The sequence below is a fragment of the Squalius cephalus genome (assembly GCF_949319135.1).
Source record: "Squalius cephalus genome assembly, chromosome: 4".
In the NCBI taxonomy this organism is placed as follows: domain Eukaryota; kingdom Metazoa; phylum Chordata; class Actinopteri; order Cypriniformes; family Leuciscidae; genus Squalius; species Squalius cephalus.
Genome location: NC_137125.1, coordinates 12,917,449 through 12,936,214, shown reverse-complemented (window position 1 = coordinate 12,936,214; position 18,766 = coordinate 12,917,449). Strand labels below are relative to the sequence as shown.

Here is an 18,766-nt window from a genome sequence, read left to right as displayed (position 1 = left end):
GCGAATAACACACAGACAGACAGACGGACGTTTCTGTAATTTATAGATAGATGGATTTATCAGGTTCGGGAACCAAACTATAATATTCAGAAGTAAACAGTGTAGCTGACTGAAGGTGATGATACACAGGGCAACTTTTTGAGCAATGTTGCTGGGCAATCTTGCAGATCGATTGTTGCTTAGGCACTTTCCCATTGAAAATTGGCAGTAAATTTCTGTCTGGATAATTTAGATCAGTCGTGGGCCCTGTGTCTCATCTGGTTGCCCGTTGACGGCAACATTGCCCAGCAAGATTGCTCAAAAAGTTGCCCTGTGTATCATCACCTTGAGTGTTTATGTCAGAATGTTTATTTTTAAACCACAACCTTCTTGGGGCTTCTTTGACCGATACAACTCTCTAATGTCAGAATGTTTATTTTTAAACCACAACCTTTTAAAAATGATATATTTAACGATATCTTTTGCATTTCTCATCCAAACAATGTCAAACTTGGCACTGCACTTACTCGTGCCCGTGGCGAGACACCTGTCGAGTTTGAAATCAATCGGACTAACGGTTCGAGAGATATGCGAGGAACAGACACACACACAGACAGACAGACAGACAGACAGACAGACAGACAGACAGACAGACGTTCCTGTAATTTATAGATAGATTTGTGTATGTAATGTCCATTTATGTAATGGCCAATGCTTTGGCAATACTGTACAAGTCATGCCAATAAAGCTCATTTGAATTTGAATTTGAGAGAGAGAGAGAGAGAGAGAGAGAGAGAGAGAGAGAGAGAGAGAGAGAGAGAGAGAGACTCGGTCGCACGCACTCTCTCTTTTCGGAGCCAGGCAAAAGTGTAAACATATGGGGGGCCCTATCTTGCACCCAGCGCAATTGACTTTGTACACCGACGCATATATCATTCCTATTTTTCATTATCATTTCCTAAGCGCGTTTTTCCCTCCACAGAAGCACGTCGCTAAACTAGGGAATGAACTTGCGCTCCCTGGGCGGTTCAGTGCAAAAAAGGAGGCGTGTTCAGGCGCAAATGTTCCTTCATGCTATTTTGCAGGTTTAGAAAACAGTTGCGCCACTAACCAGGAAAAAATAGTTTAAAGTCAGTGGCGCGTTGCGCATGTTATTCATATGCTATTTTAAGGGCGCATGCTTGGCCATAATCAATGTAGCGTGTGCACAACGCGCATACACTTTGATTCTCTCATCTACACAGAAGCAGCAGTTTTCATTTTTGCAAATCATACATTATTACGATAGATAGATAGATAGATAGACAATTTATTATAAAAGCATACATCTAGCTTACACATTTACCCAAATTATCATACGCCTTTTTAACCGAAGTTAATTTGGGTGGGTTTCTCCATCCCCAACGTCCCTGACGAGAGCGTTGCTCTCCTCTGCTGTGAACCGCTCCTCGCGCGCGCCTGGCAAATCCGCCGTTATGATAGGAATCCGCTTTAGAACAAGCGCGCCTGCTCTTAAAGGGAATGTGAGATGTCGCTCTGATTGTTTTATTTCACGTTACGCCCAAACCACACCTATGAATAATGAAGCTACTTCAGACCAACCCATTTTAGATTTGCGTCGGGCGCAAGAGTCATTTATCCCGCCGGGAAAATAGCAACAGCGCCAAGACCCGCCCACAAAGTTACTTGCGCTTTGCGCTTTGACACTTGCGTTTCAGATCGTTAAAATAGGGCCCGGGGTGTGATTTGTGCATTTACTTTGCAAACTAAGCAATCACCGTGTCAATCATCGCGTACCTTGCCGCGAACAATGACGTATGATATTGTGCGTGTGGATGAACGTCTGGATAACGTACGTGTGGATAAACGTGTGGATAAACGCCTGGATAACGTACGTGTGGATGAACGTGTTGATGAACGCCTGGATTAATACTTAGGCTATATTCTATTATCTTTACTATTGTACCGATATGATCATAACACACACGTTTTCATGTTTTTGTGGGTTGGGCAACAGTGTAGACTATTAGTAATGAGTATAATAATAATTAGTATAATTATATTTACCCAAGATTTAATATAGTAGGACTGCAACAAGTGTTAGCTATATTACTTAAAGGAGCTGTATGTAAGATTGTGGCCAAAACTGGTACTGCAATCACTTTCAAATTACTGTATAGAGCGGTGTATCCCCTCCCCCTCCCCCTGACTCGAGGTTGCCAGATAGGCTGCAGGATCCAGCAGGAACATAGGCTGCAGTTTGTAGCTGCAGCTGTGGTAACTAGAGCAGAGCTGGCAACCCGGATGCAGAAACACTACTGACTTCGTGATTGGTAGATAGATGGAGGGCGGCGCTTCAGGCCAAAACACAAGATGACAACATCAACATCAGTTGAGGGCTGCAACTTCACTTTTTAAATGACAATATCCTGGCCGTACTACTTTTGTCAGTGATATAAGTATTTGAAATGAACATGATTTCTTAATGTCTAGTGACATATCAGGGCCATTTTATGATTAATTGAAATACATTTCTTACATACAGCTCCTTTAAGGCTGCCAGTTAGAAAAATGTAAATCAATTAATTAAATCTTGCAGTTGGTATTTGACAGATTTTACTGCCTACAGCAATTTTATAAATCTAAACATTTAGTAAACATGTTTAAATGAAATGCCTAGGTTAAAAAATGTTTTAAAAATGACCCAGAAACTAACCCAGTGATGTGTTAATATCACTGAACTATTGCTATACACTCACCTAAAGGATTATTAGGAACACCATACTAATACTGTGTTTGACCCCCTTTCGCCTTCAGAACTGCCTTAATTCTACGTGGCATTGATTCAACAAGGTGCTGAAAGCATTCTTTAGAAATGTTGGCCCATATTGATAGGATAGCATCTTGCAGTTGATGGAGATTTGTGGGATGCACATCCAGGGCACGAAGCTCCCGTTCCACCACATCCCAAAGATGCTCTATTGGGTTGAGATCTGGTGACTGTGGGGGCCATTTTAGTACAGTGAACTCATTGTCATGTTCAAGAAACCAATTTGAAATGATTCGAGCTTTGTGACATGGTGCATTATCCTGCTGGAAGTAGCCATCAGAGGATGGGTACATGGTGGTCATAAAGGGATGGACATGGTCAGAAACAATGCTCAGGTTGGCCGTGGCATTTAAACGATGCCCAATTGGCACTAAGGGGCCTAAAGTGTGCCAAGAAAACATCCCCCACACCATTACACCACCACCACCAGCCTGCACAGTGGTAACAAGGCATGATGGATCCATGTTCTCATTCTGTTTACGCCAAATTCTGACTCTACCATCTGAATGTCTCAACAGAAATCGAGACTCATCAGACCAGGCAACATTTTTCCAGTCTTCAACTGTCCAATTTTGGTGAGCTCGTGCAAATTGTAGCCTCTTTTTCCTATTTGTAGTGGAGATGAGTGGTACCCGGTGGGGTCTTCTGCTGTTGTAGCCCATCCGCCTCAAGGTTGTGCGTGTTGTGGCTTCACAAATGCTTTGCTGCATACCTCGGTTGTAACGAGTGGTTATTTCAGTCAAAGTTGCTCTTCTATCAGTCGGCCCATTCTCCTCTGACCTCTAGCATCAACAAGGCATTTTCGCCCACAGGACTGCCGCATACTGGATGTTTTTCCCTTTTCACACCATTCTTTGTAAACCCTAGAAATGGTTGTGCGTGAAAATCCCAGTAACTGAGCAGATTGTGAAATACTCAGACCGGCCCGTCTGGCACCAACAACCATGCCACGCTCAAAATTGCTTAAATCACCTTTCTTTCCCATTCTGACATTCAGCTTGGAGTTCAGGAGATTGTCTTGACCAGGACCACACCCCTAAATGCACTGAAGCAACTGCCATGTGATTGGTTGATTAGATAATTACATTAATGAGAAATTGAACAGGTGTTCCTAATAATCCTTTAGGTGAGTGTATGTTATTGTGTTAGTATAGTTTTGACCAATAAATTTAACACAAATATAAATCGTTGGATTATTTGGCAAAAATTTTGCATTAACGAGTATGTTGTTGTTGTTGTTGTTGTTGTTGTTATTATTATTATTATTATTATTATTATAGTCGTGTAAATACTTTAAGTTCAGTGCACTGACAATATTTACATTCAGTTAACTTAGAAGAAGCAAACCTTTTATTTTTATTTTTATTTTTTTCAAAATGTATTGGTTGCAATTGTTTTAATTTACAAACCAAGCAATGAAGACACAAAAAGAAACACGCTGAAGTCAAGTAAATGTAATTACAAACTCTCATAAGCTGACAGTGTGTTGAGGGAACACCTCCAGGAACAAACACAGGATGAACGCCCAAAATGTAACAAGGCAAAAGAACAGGTAGCAGTCTTTAATTGGGCTTGTTAGTACGGTGACGCATTGCTGCCACAAATATATTTTTTTCCACTCAATTATGTCGAAATATAATGTTAAAACGACATATTTTCTTGGCCTTATAAGGACATGTGTAGTCATGTACAAAATATGCCTTTATCCACATAAAATTTATAGCCAATCATTTTTCATCACTTCAACGTTCAAAAATCTGAAGCAATAGCAGCCCCCAATGGACATTTATGTTAAAAGATCAAATTCTGTACACACCTTATTAATAAACCATACTATCCTACAGAAAAGCAGATGAGCCCAGAATATGAACGCAACGCATTTAATTACACGTTAAGCGTTTTCCTCCCATATAAACTCTTTATTATAAAGAAAATAAAGGTGTCTCTTAACGTGTCTTTCGAAGCCGGTGCACAGCAAATCCTTTAAATGGTATTCAATGTAAAAGAAAAATGAAAAATATAAGTAGGCAATAAAATAAACAAATTATTGTGGCATTTATTAGCCCTCAAACAATATTTATTTTAAAGCCTAAACGAATTTGTTTAAAGAAAAACACCAGCGTTTGGCGTTTATCTGTATAGGCTAAGTGTTTCAGCCACCCATTTTCAAACTGGCACAAGAAAATGCAACATAATTTGATTTGTTAAACATGAAGAGGATTATCCGTCTGGCATGGCCGCTCGCTCTAACGTTAACCTAGATAAATGTTCGCTATTATTAAGCGCATATCCAAGTATTTGTGCGGAGTGTGGAGCGCGCGCTGCATGACATGGAGGCGCCGGTGCCATCACTCGCATTTCCCTATCAACAGTGGAAACAACTTAAAATACTCAATCGTTTCTGGTCATACAGAAAAGAATAATACATCAGTTGCAACTACTTTTATTTGTGTAAACTCACAACAAGAATAAAACGTTGTGCTTTTGTAAAATAAAAGACGAACAGGGCGCGCTTTCATGATCTCCGTGAATTGGAGCGCGTCTCAAAAATAAACTGAAAAACAGTGTATAGACACATGGGCGTCGGAACCATTGTATATGGGTGGGACAGGACCTACCCACTTTTTAAGATCAATGATATTGGACCCACTCACTTTTACCATCTCTAATTCAGCGCATTTGTCTGTTCGCTTTTCAGAGCGCCGTCAGTCAAATCCATTCCACTTGAGGAATTTTTTAATTTTTTTTTTATTACAATTAATAAATTAAACTCCATTTCCGCTGAATCGCTACATTATATTTCTCAACGAGCCGCAACTGACGAAAGTAACCGCCTGTTGTACCTTTCCAGTCAAATATTGTGTTGCAAACATCAATAACAGCTTTAAGTTGTCATTGCTGGCAGATGACCGTATTAGGGGGATAATCCACGGATAGATGTGCATTTAATGCACGACGTGGAGGCAAAGAACCGCCCGACGTTAAGTGGAGTTTACTTGTTAAATTAAAAGGAATGAAATGGTATTTACTCCAGTAACATTTTTCTGGGGAGGGCCCACCCACTTTTTTTTTTCTTCCGACGCCAATGTATAGACACGCCTCACAGACATGTGAAATATAGCTATCTATATAAAGCTTATAAAAAATGTCCTCCAACGAAAAAAAATACGTTACCATCTGATTATGTAATCCAGTCCGTATGAAAGGCGCATCTAGGCTACATTACAGCGGAGATGTATGGAGATATGTTTGCAGGCAGCCTACACTGATTTAGAAAAGACTAGTTTATTAATAAACAGTTAAAATGCTTCGTTATTTTTTTCAGTTTTTCAGTTATTTATTATCATTAGCCTACTTTTGCCGGTGCTTTGCGGCAAGTTTTAAGCATGCGCTTGAGCGCGGAATATAGGCTATAGCCTATGCAGCCAGGATTGAATATAAACGTGTGATTAGTCCTAATTGCTTAAATGAATGACTACTAGCCTATGGCAACTCTAATCAATAGCCTACTATTTGACATTATTTAATTAGTAGGTAATTAGTATCCAGCTCTTTACATTAAATAGTTGAGTTAGCATAATTAGTTAATGAACTAATAAAATAATAAAATAAAGTTTAAATTAAGAAACTAACAATATATGTCTATAGCATTGCTTATTCCACCACACAAAGGACTGTTTAAAAGGTGGCAATCCGGCATGTGAAGACTGTAGACTGTATCTTGAAGATTTTTGTTTTGTATTGTATCTTCTGTTATAAAGACGAATATTGACATTTCGTTAATTAAACAAAATAAGAACATAATGTTGTAAAAAATAAACAACTTAGGCTATGTTCTGTTAGATGACTACTTTTTGTTTAATTATATCTCTAGGTAATAAAGATATAGCCTATTAACAAAAATACATTTTATAATATATTATATAAAAAAACGTATAGGCCTATATAAAATATATTTTTTAAAAAGGGCCTCATTGATTAATTTGTTTAATTTGATTAATTGTTCGCCTCTGATTGGGGGCTGCTACTATTTGCTTAAGCTTTTTGAACGTAGAAGTGTGATAAAGGCGTGATAGGCTATCAATCGTATGTGGATAAAGGCATATTTTGTACATGACTACATATGTCCTTATAACAGGGTTCACCAATCTCGGTCCTGGAGGGCCGATGTCCTGCAGAGTTTAGCTCCAACCCCAATTAAACACACCTGAACCAGCTAATCAAGGTCTCATTAGGCATACTAGAAACTTTCAAACAGGTGTGTTGGAGCTGGTTGGAGCTAAACTCTGCAGGACAGCGGCCCTCCAGGACCGAGATTGGTGAACCCTGCCTTATAAGGTCAAGAAAATATGTCGTTTTAATGACATAACATCTCGTTATTACGAGAAAAACATGTTCTTTTTGTATAAAGTCCCTATTAATGAGCTGATCTGAATAAGATGATTCTGATTGAGGCGACATGCAGCATACAGAACCGACAGAGAAACCCATAAAACATTACGTTTAACAGGTAAATTAAAATCAGTCAATAACCAGTTAAAAAATAAATTAATAGGCTACCTTTATTTTTTTTAACCTTACTTCTGTTTTTTATTTACAATATTACCTTTAAACATACACATAAATAAATATATAAACATATATAAATGAGATATTACTAATAGTGTGTACACTTTTGTACAACCCATAAAAACATGAAAACAGTGTGTTATGAATGATCATATCCCAAATTAAAAAGGTACAATATTAAAGAAAATAGAATTTAACCAGTCGCTTATCCATGCGTACGTTATCCAGACGTTTTTTCCACACGTTTATCCACACATACGTTATCCAGACGCAAAGTAAAAAAAATCCTTACACAGCTACGTCGCCGCCACATCACCGTGCACTTTGAGCGCAGCTCCAACACGTGGCCGTGACGTCTAACGTCTCATATCTTACGTCTGACGCCTGATTACTATGGGATTTTGGCCAGACGACTGGCGAGCGTATATATGGCAAGCCATAGTGTTCATAAACGCCTGGTCGGGCGTCTGATTGCACACTGACACGTCAAAAGCGTGCGTTTCGACCGCCAAACGCGCGTCCCTGACGCGCGATTTGCCATAAAAGCGCACGTTCTTAAACTTTTAATGAAACGTTCTTTGTGGTCACAGAAAACGCGCGTCACAAACGCGCGGTTTTTGCATCAAAACGCGTGTCATCGACGTGTGATCTGCCATTTAAAACGCGCGTTTGCAACGTGCGCTTTGGGGTCACCGAAAACGTTTATAATAACAAAAATGGGCGTTGAAAACGTGTGTTTTGACTAGGACAAAACGCACGCTTTTGACGTGTAAACAGATAACCCAAACAGGCAGTACAAACGTGTGTGAAGTTTCCAACCAGGCGAAAAGGACGCGTGAAATGCGAGTTAAAATCAGTTTGAACGGGTCAGTGTCATTGGCTGCTGAAGGCTTGGGTCTAACCATTTCTGTGGGCTTAGGGGGGTTTAGCTACTGTTCATAGACTAGGCGACCACCATTTAACATGCCATAGATCAGGTTATTTAACCTATCTATTTTGTCCTTTTTTGTAGAACTTATAGAAATAATATATTTAAATTGCAGTTTTATCAAAATTTAGATAAAAATAAAATTGCCTTGTTTTTCTTCGCTCATGCCTTTGTCCCTATAGGTTTAGGTCTCTTGTATTATCATTAAACCCAAGCAAAACAGCATGGAATTATTGATGGCAAATTTTACAGAGGAGGGGATTATAATTGGTGAGTTATTATAATCCAATAGTTACAATTTAAGTTAAAAAAAGAAAGAGAGAAAAAAACACCGTTTTTTTATTTTCCAATTGTAATTTTGGTAACATTTTACAAAAAGGTTTCATACATTATTTAACTACATTAGTTCACATGAATTACTAATGAACTGCACTTCTACTGAATTTAATGATGTTTGTTAATGTTAATTTCAACGTTTACTAATAATTATTCAAATCAAAAGTTGTATTGGTTAACATTACTTAATGCACTGCGAACTAACAGGGTACTAAAAGGGTACACTTCTCAGATTAGTAAAGAAGTAAAACAAAGTTGTAAAAATAAAGTTTAAAAAGTTAAAAAAGTTATGAAGTTTAAGTTTATGAACATTTCAACTCTAAAACTTCAAGAAAATCAATACAAAGTTCTGGGCCAGATTTTAGGTTGATGTCTCAATAAATGAGCTTCAGGAAATATTGTATTGTGTGCAGTACCAAACTTTTCCACTAGATGACATCCAAACGTTTATTATTTAATATATTAAAAGTTAATTATTTTAAAAAAAAGAAGAAGTTTTTATTCAATTGATACAATACAAATGGTAGACAATGTGATTTGAGTTTCACTAAATCTGAATCCACAAAACTACATTTTGAATGTATGTGTTGTTAGTACATGTATGTGTAGTAGCAATAATTGATATCGCAGTTATTTAGGCCACACCACCTACATGCTCCAGGTCTTTTTTTTGGCTCCTCTGATATGAGAGGTGTAGGCTACTTTGTTTGGGGTGCTCCAAAGTCATTTATTTAGACCAGTTACATAAATACCATTACATAGCAGCAATGCTTAGTAATAATTGATTCCATAATATACAGATTTTTTTTGGTCTAAATCTGTGTCCCTGCTCTTTTCCAAGGAAGAGAAGACAGGGCTATCACTGATTCACCCCTGGCCTTAAGTGTCTTAAGTGTAAGGGTACTTTTTGGCTTCGCCCTGATCATTAACTGCATAGTCGTAAGTTTTGACACATTAAACCTTGTGCATCAATTACAAAAATTACACATAGGTCCAGTGAACAAAAATGTCCTTATACAGACACACTCATAAAAATTTGAAGCATGGGAGTGCAGACTTAAGTTTGGTCCCATTTTAAAGACGACGGTTGGCAGATTATTTAAAAAGTGAAAGAAAAAAGCTATATAGGTTTTAAGTTTAGGAAAAATTATTTATGAACAATATTGTATTTAAATCATATATTTTATGAAACATGTTGAACTCAAAAAGGGCTAGAAAATCAAAGCCATAAATCTAAACAAGTTGCATAATAAGAATAATAAGTTCCAAATTTGAGGTTGATGTATCAAAAAAGAGCTTTCATTAAAAGTTTGTTTGGACGCAGTGCCAGATTTTACCCATTAGATGCAGCAAAGCTCCACTGAGGCGGTACAGTAGTTTTTTCTCTAAAAATCACACACACACGTTGTTATAAACTTTACTCAAGAGATATTTTGTCGTACAACACAATTTGTTTTATTTTGTGACTTCAAACATTTGCTGCAGGCGCGATAATTAATGCGATATGGCTCAGCTTGTCAGTGAACTACGGCTCTGTGTAGTAAACGCCGCTCCATCTGAAAGCAGGTGATGGCGATTTACTACTAATCAAGGAACCGGCTTTACTGACGAGATGCGCATAACAATGTCAAGTGATATATCGCCCTGCTCTAATTTCTATCCTCTTTTTCTCTATTATATACAGTTGTTTTTCACTTCTATGCTGCAAGACTGGGACACAGAAAGTTTGTTTTTGTTGTTTGTTAGTAGTCCAAACAAGTCAAAAATATTGCAGCAAATGTTTGAAGTCACAAAATAAAACAAATTGTGTTGTACGACAAAATATCTCTTGAGTAAAGTTTATATGTGTATTAATTATTTCCAGTCAAACTGACATCCCGACTTCAAGGAGCATTCCAGAGTCTCTCATACCAGATTGATGCTGGCCCACTCGGAGATTACTCATTTAGTCATTAGTCATTTTGAAAAAAACAATAGCCACAGTATTTAGTATTTATTTAGCCTTTGCTAACTTTATTATTCATTGTATTTATTAAAGTTGAATGATTTATGGCATTTATTGGCACTATTATGTATAATTATTGACACCCTGGCTATGGCCGTATCCAGTGTTGTATGTTGTATACATGTTAACATATGTTATACATGTGTATATAGCCTGTTATAAGAGGATGCCAACTGAACGCAGTCTGTAAAAGTTCTTTGACAGTTTAATAAAAAAATTCTAAGAGCCATCGTAGAGAGCAATCCACTTTTCCACGTTACCGGAGACAAAAAACCTGCATTCAGATGAGATGCCACAGCATGACACAGCACTGACATCACAACCAACGTATAAATGCATCATTGACTCTAAAGTTTTACGCTTGCCTATGTACATGCCAACGTAAAATTACGATCTCATTCACGAACAAATGTTACGTGTGACGTTTGCATAGGTATTTGCTTACCTAACAGCACATCATCCCTCACGGAAAGAAATGTCGTCTGATGTTTATATATGTATACAGCAACGTGCCATCGCATCACAAATGCAAATGAAATCCTAAATAGAGCAACGCTATTGGCTGTTGTGCGGTCTGACGCGACACCCGAACATATACTTCGTATTTACGCGTACAAACTGTGCGTGTTAATGCGTCCAAATTTCACGCGTTGCATATAATAGGTATTGTCCCCAACGGCGTTCCATAGACCAGGCGTTTATGAACACTTTGGCTTGCCATACGTATACACGTTAGTTCACCTCTCAGTTTGCTTCGCGATCGTCAAAAAGTGCACAAATCACACCTCATATAAACAAGACTTCACCGTCTCCAAACTAAGCGCGGTCTTGCTCTCTCTCCCTCGCACATATTAATCAAAATAAATCGACACGGTGGTAAAAGGTCGGAAGACCAAAGTTTCACGTGGAGCATTCAGAGATTTTTTTTTTTTTCTGAATTACAGCTGGGTGTGAATTGTGATAAATAAGTTGCCTTATCTTCTCTGAAAAGCGTTCCGGACATTCAGCTGACATAAAATCACACTTTAATAAAAAAAATAAAAAAAATATCCAGTGATAAAATGTTTTTTGTGTTGACACAAATCTTGGATGTCCATGTCCTAACTGCTGGGATAATCACACAACGTGCATGACACGTCCAATTCGTGAACTATGACTCCTTTGAACCGATTCATTTTAATGAATGATTAAAACAACTGATCTTTCCAACAGTGAACTCAAGAGACTCTGAACTCTGAATCGGTGTATAACTAATCAGTAACACTTTACAATAAGGTTCTATTTATTACATAAATTACATAAAAAGTAGTTTGCTTACTCAAGCTTTAAAATAAATAAAACCACTTGTTTTTTTGGACTACATTTTTCCACATTGTGCTATCAAGAAGAATCGTTAAAGAATCGGATCGATAATCAGAATAGCCTGTGGCATTATTATTGATAAAATCTGTTATTATTAGTAGTAGTTAAGGTGATTGAGTGCTGTATTTCAGTGTTTTACTTCTTTGTGTATATATTTTTATACAGGAAATTATAGGAAAAAAATATACTATGGAAGTCAATGGGACCCAAAAACTGTCTGGTTACTGATAATTTTCTAAATATCTTCCTTTCTGTTCAGCAGAAGAAAGAAATTCATACAGGTTTGAAACAACATGAGGGTGAGTATATGATGACAGAATTTTCATTTTAAAAGTGAACTTCTCCTTTAATAAAGATTAATCTACATATAATTTAAATGTATGCAGTCCAGACTGTTTGATAACTTTATTAAATTTCTGTATATTTCCTACCTGTTAGACACATATTTTAAATATACTGGCTTTATGTTGTTTCTACATTAATTTGGAGATTAACTGTGAAATTATTACATTATAAAATATTAGGGATGAGCGAGTACAGCATTCTCTGTATTTGTATCTGTATCTGTTAACCATATGAATTATCTGTATCTGTACTCGGATTGGGCGGGGCCTAACCCGGAAGTGGGTCGGGTTGTCTTGAAATGGGAGGGGCTTTAACCAGTATGTTATTTTAAGCATGCATTTGATGTGGGTTGATCAGAAATTGTTATATTTATAGATACAGATTTATATTTTTACAGATACAGATAATGCTGTACTCGCTCATCCCTAACAACTACCTTTATTTTTTATAAAATACAGCAAGAATGTGTCAGACACTGAAGTAAAAAAAACTGGTTAGAGCCAGCAGACGTTTAAAAAAAAAAAAAAACTCCGATGACCGGCAGAGAGAGGGAGAGAGAGTGTGTGTGTGTGTGTGTGTAGCTAATTTGTAATATAGTTTTATACCACTACTTCCTTTTTTTTTTTTAATGAAATACAGCAAGAACGTGTCAGACACTCAGTGCGTGAAGTAAAAAAAAACTGGTTAGAGCCAGCAGACGGTTTAAAAAAGAAAAAGATCTCCGACAGGCAGAGACGCAACGCAAGTCGCATTCTACCAAGCACCACGTCTGAACAAACCCCACGTTTACCAGAACTCTACTGGTTAATAAGTAAGTACTACAAACCAAAGTAAAAAAAAAAAAAAAACCTGAAGCTGAAGAAACCCTAAACGTTAATGGAAAAGACCCGAAAAGATTTTTATTCAATCCGAGCACAGATATTGACTCGTATTACTCGTATACTCGTACTCGGCAAAAGTGCTTTATCCGTACCGGATACTCGTTTCAGCCGAGTATCCGGATCAACTCTATAAAATATATTAAAAACGTTAATTTTTTAATATAAAAACGTTAAAAACTTTTTTAATGGTGATTCATCGTGATTTATCACAGAAAAAAAAGTATGATTAATCTAGTTAATTTTTGCAATATGTTTATTTTTATTGAATATTATGTATTTAAGTTAATATCTGCGCAATTGTATTCGAGAAAAATTATTGTCAAATAAACTCAAAGGTCTTCACTACAACCCCAAAATGATGACATAAATATATTACTATTGCACAATAGAATGTACTTCTCAATAATAATAATAATAATACAATTTATTTCAACATTATTTAAGGAATATATTTTTTATATATTTTTTTTTATATTTTTTGTCTGTTTGTAATTATAGTAAATCTCTGTTGTGCAGCACTTGTGCCAAAATATAAAACGAAAAAAGTTATTTTCATTTGATTACATTTTAAAACACTAGTTACAATGTTAGTTTTATGCATTCATTTGATTACCACCGTTTTTGATAATATTAAATCATAAAAAGAAAAATTAATTTTCTGAATAAAATACATTTCGGTAACACTTTAGAATAATGGTCCGTAGTTAACAAAGTAGCTATGCAGGAAGTAATAGGTAGTACTGCATTAACACCGAACTTAAGAATAACCAATTAATTACTAATCACAAAAGTAAAATGTCTAAAAGGTGAACAATTGTGGGTCATAACATTTCAGAAGCTTGTGCCTCAAATTGTGGAAACCAGTTTATGAATATTATATCCCCCCAAATACATTATCTACAGGTTGAGATTGTGACTACTTGCCAAAGGATGGACGTATGTTCTCTGTTTATTTCAAACTTAAACATAGAATAATACTAATAATGATAATTTGTTTAAAATTTTAAATAATTAGGAGTGATGCTGACACACATAATTGGATAAGTTCACTATTATGAGCTCTAATGAGTGTCAGTTCAATATGTCTCAGACTCCAAAGACCTACATTTATGTTACAGTAGCCGTCTGAGGAGGACTTCTCTTTAGGATATGAATATAAACATTGATGTTCTCTTGTCAAAAACAATTTACATCCTTAATGAAGAAATTGGCTGCATTTATGTTGCGATAAGCGCAAAACCACATCTTCCAGATTACAATGTTTGTTAGAATATTACTAGTGCCTCACAGAAATGTATGCATGTACAGTATGTGTCAAATATAAAATTAAATAACTTGTATTACTTGTGAAAAACATGTTAACTCCTCACTAATTACACAAGCGTTACTTTGTCATCCCTCAGGAACTACTAGTGATTCACTAGTAGTATAATAGTGAAGTGTTTAAAAACTCTAAGTGTTATAAAGTGTTTTTCACTTTAAAATAATGGGTCACATCACTAGTAGTTCCTGCGGGATGACAAGGTAACGCTTGAGTAATTAGTGAGGAGTTAACATGTTTTTCACAAGTAATACAAGTTATTTAATTATCAAATACCTACCAAGGAACTACCTTTGTACTAAATTAGCTATTACTTACTGCTTAGTTAATATTGCTTCCATATTAGTTAATAGTATTAAGTTCGGTGTTAATGCAGTACTACCTATTACTTCCTGCATAGCTACTTGTTAACTACGGACCATTATTCTAAAGTGTTACCTACATTTCATAGGACTATATGATGATAATAATAATAATGATAATAATAATTGTTTAATACCGTATACTGTTATATTACCTGAGACCGTTATCACACCATGAAAATCTCATGCCATTACAGCCCTAGTGTGTGTATGTGTGTACACATATGTAAGGTTTTCTATGTGTAGTTTCCAACCACTGAGCCATCATAGGAGGACTGTGCAGCCAGTTCTGAGTAACAGCTTTTTTGTCTGCTACCTCCAGCTGGTAAGCACTCCAATAAATGTAGAAGATAAAGATATATTCACTCTTTCTGTCCAGCTCCTGTTGAATCCTTTGCTCACGTTCCTGACGTCTTCTCTCCTCCTCTTGCCGTCTCTGTCTTTCATCTTCTTCAATTTTTCCTATTGAAAGATATCATCAGACAACATGGGATTAGAAACAACGTACAGATTCAACTTTATCATTTTATGGGTTACTTAATTTGCACATACAAAAGTTATAGGCTATCACTCAGCTCTAAACACGTGCTGCTGTCACAGATGAACATTAGTGATGTCTGTATTGTTTGTATTAACTGCACAATTGACACTGTATTGGAACGGCTTTATCTTTTTATCTCTACTACTTTTAGTAATTTTTATATTAACAAAGGTAGCACATGTCTCACTCTTTCTCTGGGGTCTCAAAACACACTGGAGCGCTCTGCTGGATTTTTTTCCTCATGACAGCGGAAACAGCTTAAAATACTCCATCATGTTTGGCCATACAGATAAGTGTGAAACATCATTATAAACTGTTAAAGGGTTGGTTCACCCAAAAATTAAAATTCTGTCAGTAATCACTCACCCTCATGTTGTTCCAACCCCCTAAGGCTTTTGTTCATCTTCGGAACACAAATTAAGATATTTCTGATTAAATCTGAGAGCTGGATCTCATGTACAAATGTACAAATACATTTGCTTGTCCGTTGGGATCAGGAAAATGTGGATTCAAACTAGGGTCAGTCGCGTCAAAGAATGAAACAACTGCAACCTGTTCTTGCTCGCTGCGTCAATTTTTTGTTCTATTAGTGTAAACGGCCTTTGCCAGCAACACAGGATATTTGCACTTAATTTAAACTGAATGTGCAATTAATAATGGGCTCTTCAGTTTGTCTGTCTTGCATGAACGCTATCTTTATCATGTTCTATAGAGGAGAAAAGGCTTAATGTAAAATATTATTTGTCTTCTTAAGGCGAGACACGGCAGGCAAAAACATATTTTTTTTTTACTGGTCAATTTTGAGATTTTTGGATATTTGTCTTCAATAACATGTCTTCTTTCAGACTTGTGGTGAAATAAAGTCAGAAATACACATTTAGGTCTTTATTTTATTACACTTTGTCTGTTTGCATCTGTAGATTTCTCATAAATTCAACAAAAATTGGTGTTGTTAATCAACATGCTGCTCCGCGATCGCTGCCGGCACCCTGTCATCACACACACCGTTAGGAAGCTCTCTCTCTCTCTCTCTCTCTCTCTCTCTCTCTCTCTCTCTCTCTCTCTCTCTCTCTCTCTCTCTCTCTCTCTCTCTATCTCTCTCTCTCTCTCTCTCTCCTGTACAATGCTGTCGGATCCAAATATGGTCATTTCCTTTTTATCAGCAACTAATCATGAAAGTAAAAGGGCTGAATGCGCAATCTCATTGGCTGATGATAAATCTTTAAAGCCCGTTTTCTCAAAATGACATTTCTCTCATTCTCCAAGTCTGAAATCTATGTTATTATATTATGAAGACATTTACGGAGGGATTTGTAAATATATTATTCCTAGCCTGATTTATATAACATTTTATTCCAAAAAAACATGGCGAAAATAAATTTTTTTAGGCTATTGACAGTATTTTCTGATTTACAGGATAACAAAAGTAGATATCCATAAATCCCTCTGTAATTTTTTCCCATCTTATATGTGAACACAATGAAAAAAAATTTTTTAACCTGGCTTTATCCAATACTCAGATTTCGTTTTTTTTTTTTAAATATATGCAAATTAGCGCATATTTAATTAGATATTGCCTAATTTGCATATTTAAACATTAAATTACAGAAAACTTGTAATACATTTTTTTCTCATCTTAATGTAGGTAATCAACTGGGAAAGTTTCATTGTGATATCCGCTAGTTAAAAATGTTACCCTATTCACCTGTAGTGTCTCGCCTTAAATTATAGTGTCATTGTTTTGGTAGTGAACTGGGCATAAGACAAGAAGAGTGTGATTAAAAAATTGCTGGTTTCTTGTCATTGTTTTTTACCACACTACAACATGCGTTTTACATGGACGTATAGCGGAGCATAAAATAAAACTCTATAGCGCTATACAGTAGTAATGAGAGATATTTTATCCATGATCGAACTAGCATGTTAACCGTAATAATACTGTTAATAACAGAATCAGGAATATTTTATCGGCATGAGCGCAGAATAATACTTGAACAATAAACTTGAATATGCTATGTCTCTCACATGTGTATTGTGCTCCGTCGCCTCAGTACGTGACATGACTGCCCCCTACTGATCATGTATTTCCTGTGCCAGAGCATCCCACTTGACTACGCGTAACCCCTTTTTCTTTCGACACGCATTCTCAAAGGCCACATCTGTAGCTGAATGAACACACAGCCATGCTCCAAAATCTAGTGGAAAGCCTTCCCAGAAGAGTGGAGCTTATTATAACAGCAAAGGGGAAATAATTCTGGAATGGGACATTCAACAAGCTCATATGGGTGTGATGGTCGGGGGTGCACATACTTCTGGCTGTATAGTGTAGTGCATAACTGAAATACTTGCAGAAACTTACCATAGTTGGGACAGTAATGAGTGCCACCCTCAGAGGTGCAGTGCATCTGAATCTGGGAACGGTTGTAGGTTTCTCTTAAGATGAAGGAGGTGTCGCCTTTATGGGTGTTAAACTCGTAGGACATACTATTCCATGAGTGATGATCATATCTGACGTAGATGTAGCGATGGATTAACTTTTTCTCCTCATATTCTGCTCTGCTGTAAGGACTGACACGAGTAAACTGAGGAGCAGAATTATACATCAGTTTCCATCAGAAAAGCAATAAATAAAATGACATGCAAAGAACAGTATTACGTTGTTGTGAGATATTATTTCATGCTCTCAGTTATTATCTGGTTAATCAGAGGACATGCTAAATATGGAAAAAATAACTAAGAAACAGAATTTAGAATACTTACTTGCATAAATAATGTGGTGTAGTGAATGCAAAAGTTCTCACCCCTTTGTCCTGGGTGGCATAGTGCCAGGTATAAGGAGTCTCATTGACGACTGAAACCTTGGCCCCCATTATTCAGGATATTCTGTTACAGTAAAACAAGGAATACTAGTCAGTATTTAACAGTTATGCAAGGTAAGATAAAAAAAAACAATTGGAATTGCATTAATTATAGCAAAACTTAATAAAGTAAAAAAAAAAAAAAACACACACACACAAAATACAACCTGATTTCATTCCAGTTATACAAGGCGATGTCTGTGAGAAAAGTGAAACAGCTCCTGAAGTCTGATGCTCTTTATAAACTGTCCATCAGAATGTGAAGGGGGCTGGGCTTAGGACTACTTAAGACACACACACACACACACACACACACACACACACACATACACACATATTACTAAGATAAGAGATTTTGTGTGTATATATATATATATATATATATATATATATATATATAAAGAATTTTTATGTGTTTGAAAGAAGTCTCTTCTGCTCACCAAGGATGC

General features: G+C 36.4%; 1 protein-coding gene across 1 annotated transcript in view; it reads right to left on the bottom strand.

Annotated features, from left to right (window-relative positions):
* LOC307157625 (uncharacterized protein) overlaps positions 1-18,377 on the bottom strand; it is a 50,080-nt gene extending 31,703 nt beyond the window's left edge. Inside the window, exons 1-3 of the mRNA XM_079869552.1 lie at positions 18,261-18,377; positions 17,819-18,041; positions 15,285-15,380 (exon numbers count right to left, since the gene is read on the bottom strand). Coding sequence (XP_079725678.1) covers positions 15,285-15,380; positions 17,819-18,041; positions 18,261-18,329 — 388 coding nt within the window. The 5' untranslated portion in view covers positions 18,330-18,377. The remainder of the gene's footprint in view (positions 1-15,284; positions 15,381-17,818; positions 18,042-18,260) is intronic.
* Positions 18,378-18,766: the final 389 nt, after the last annotated feature.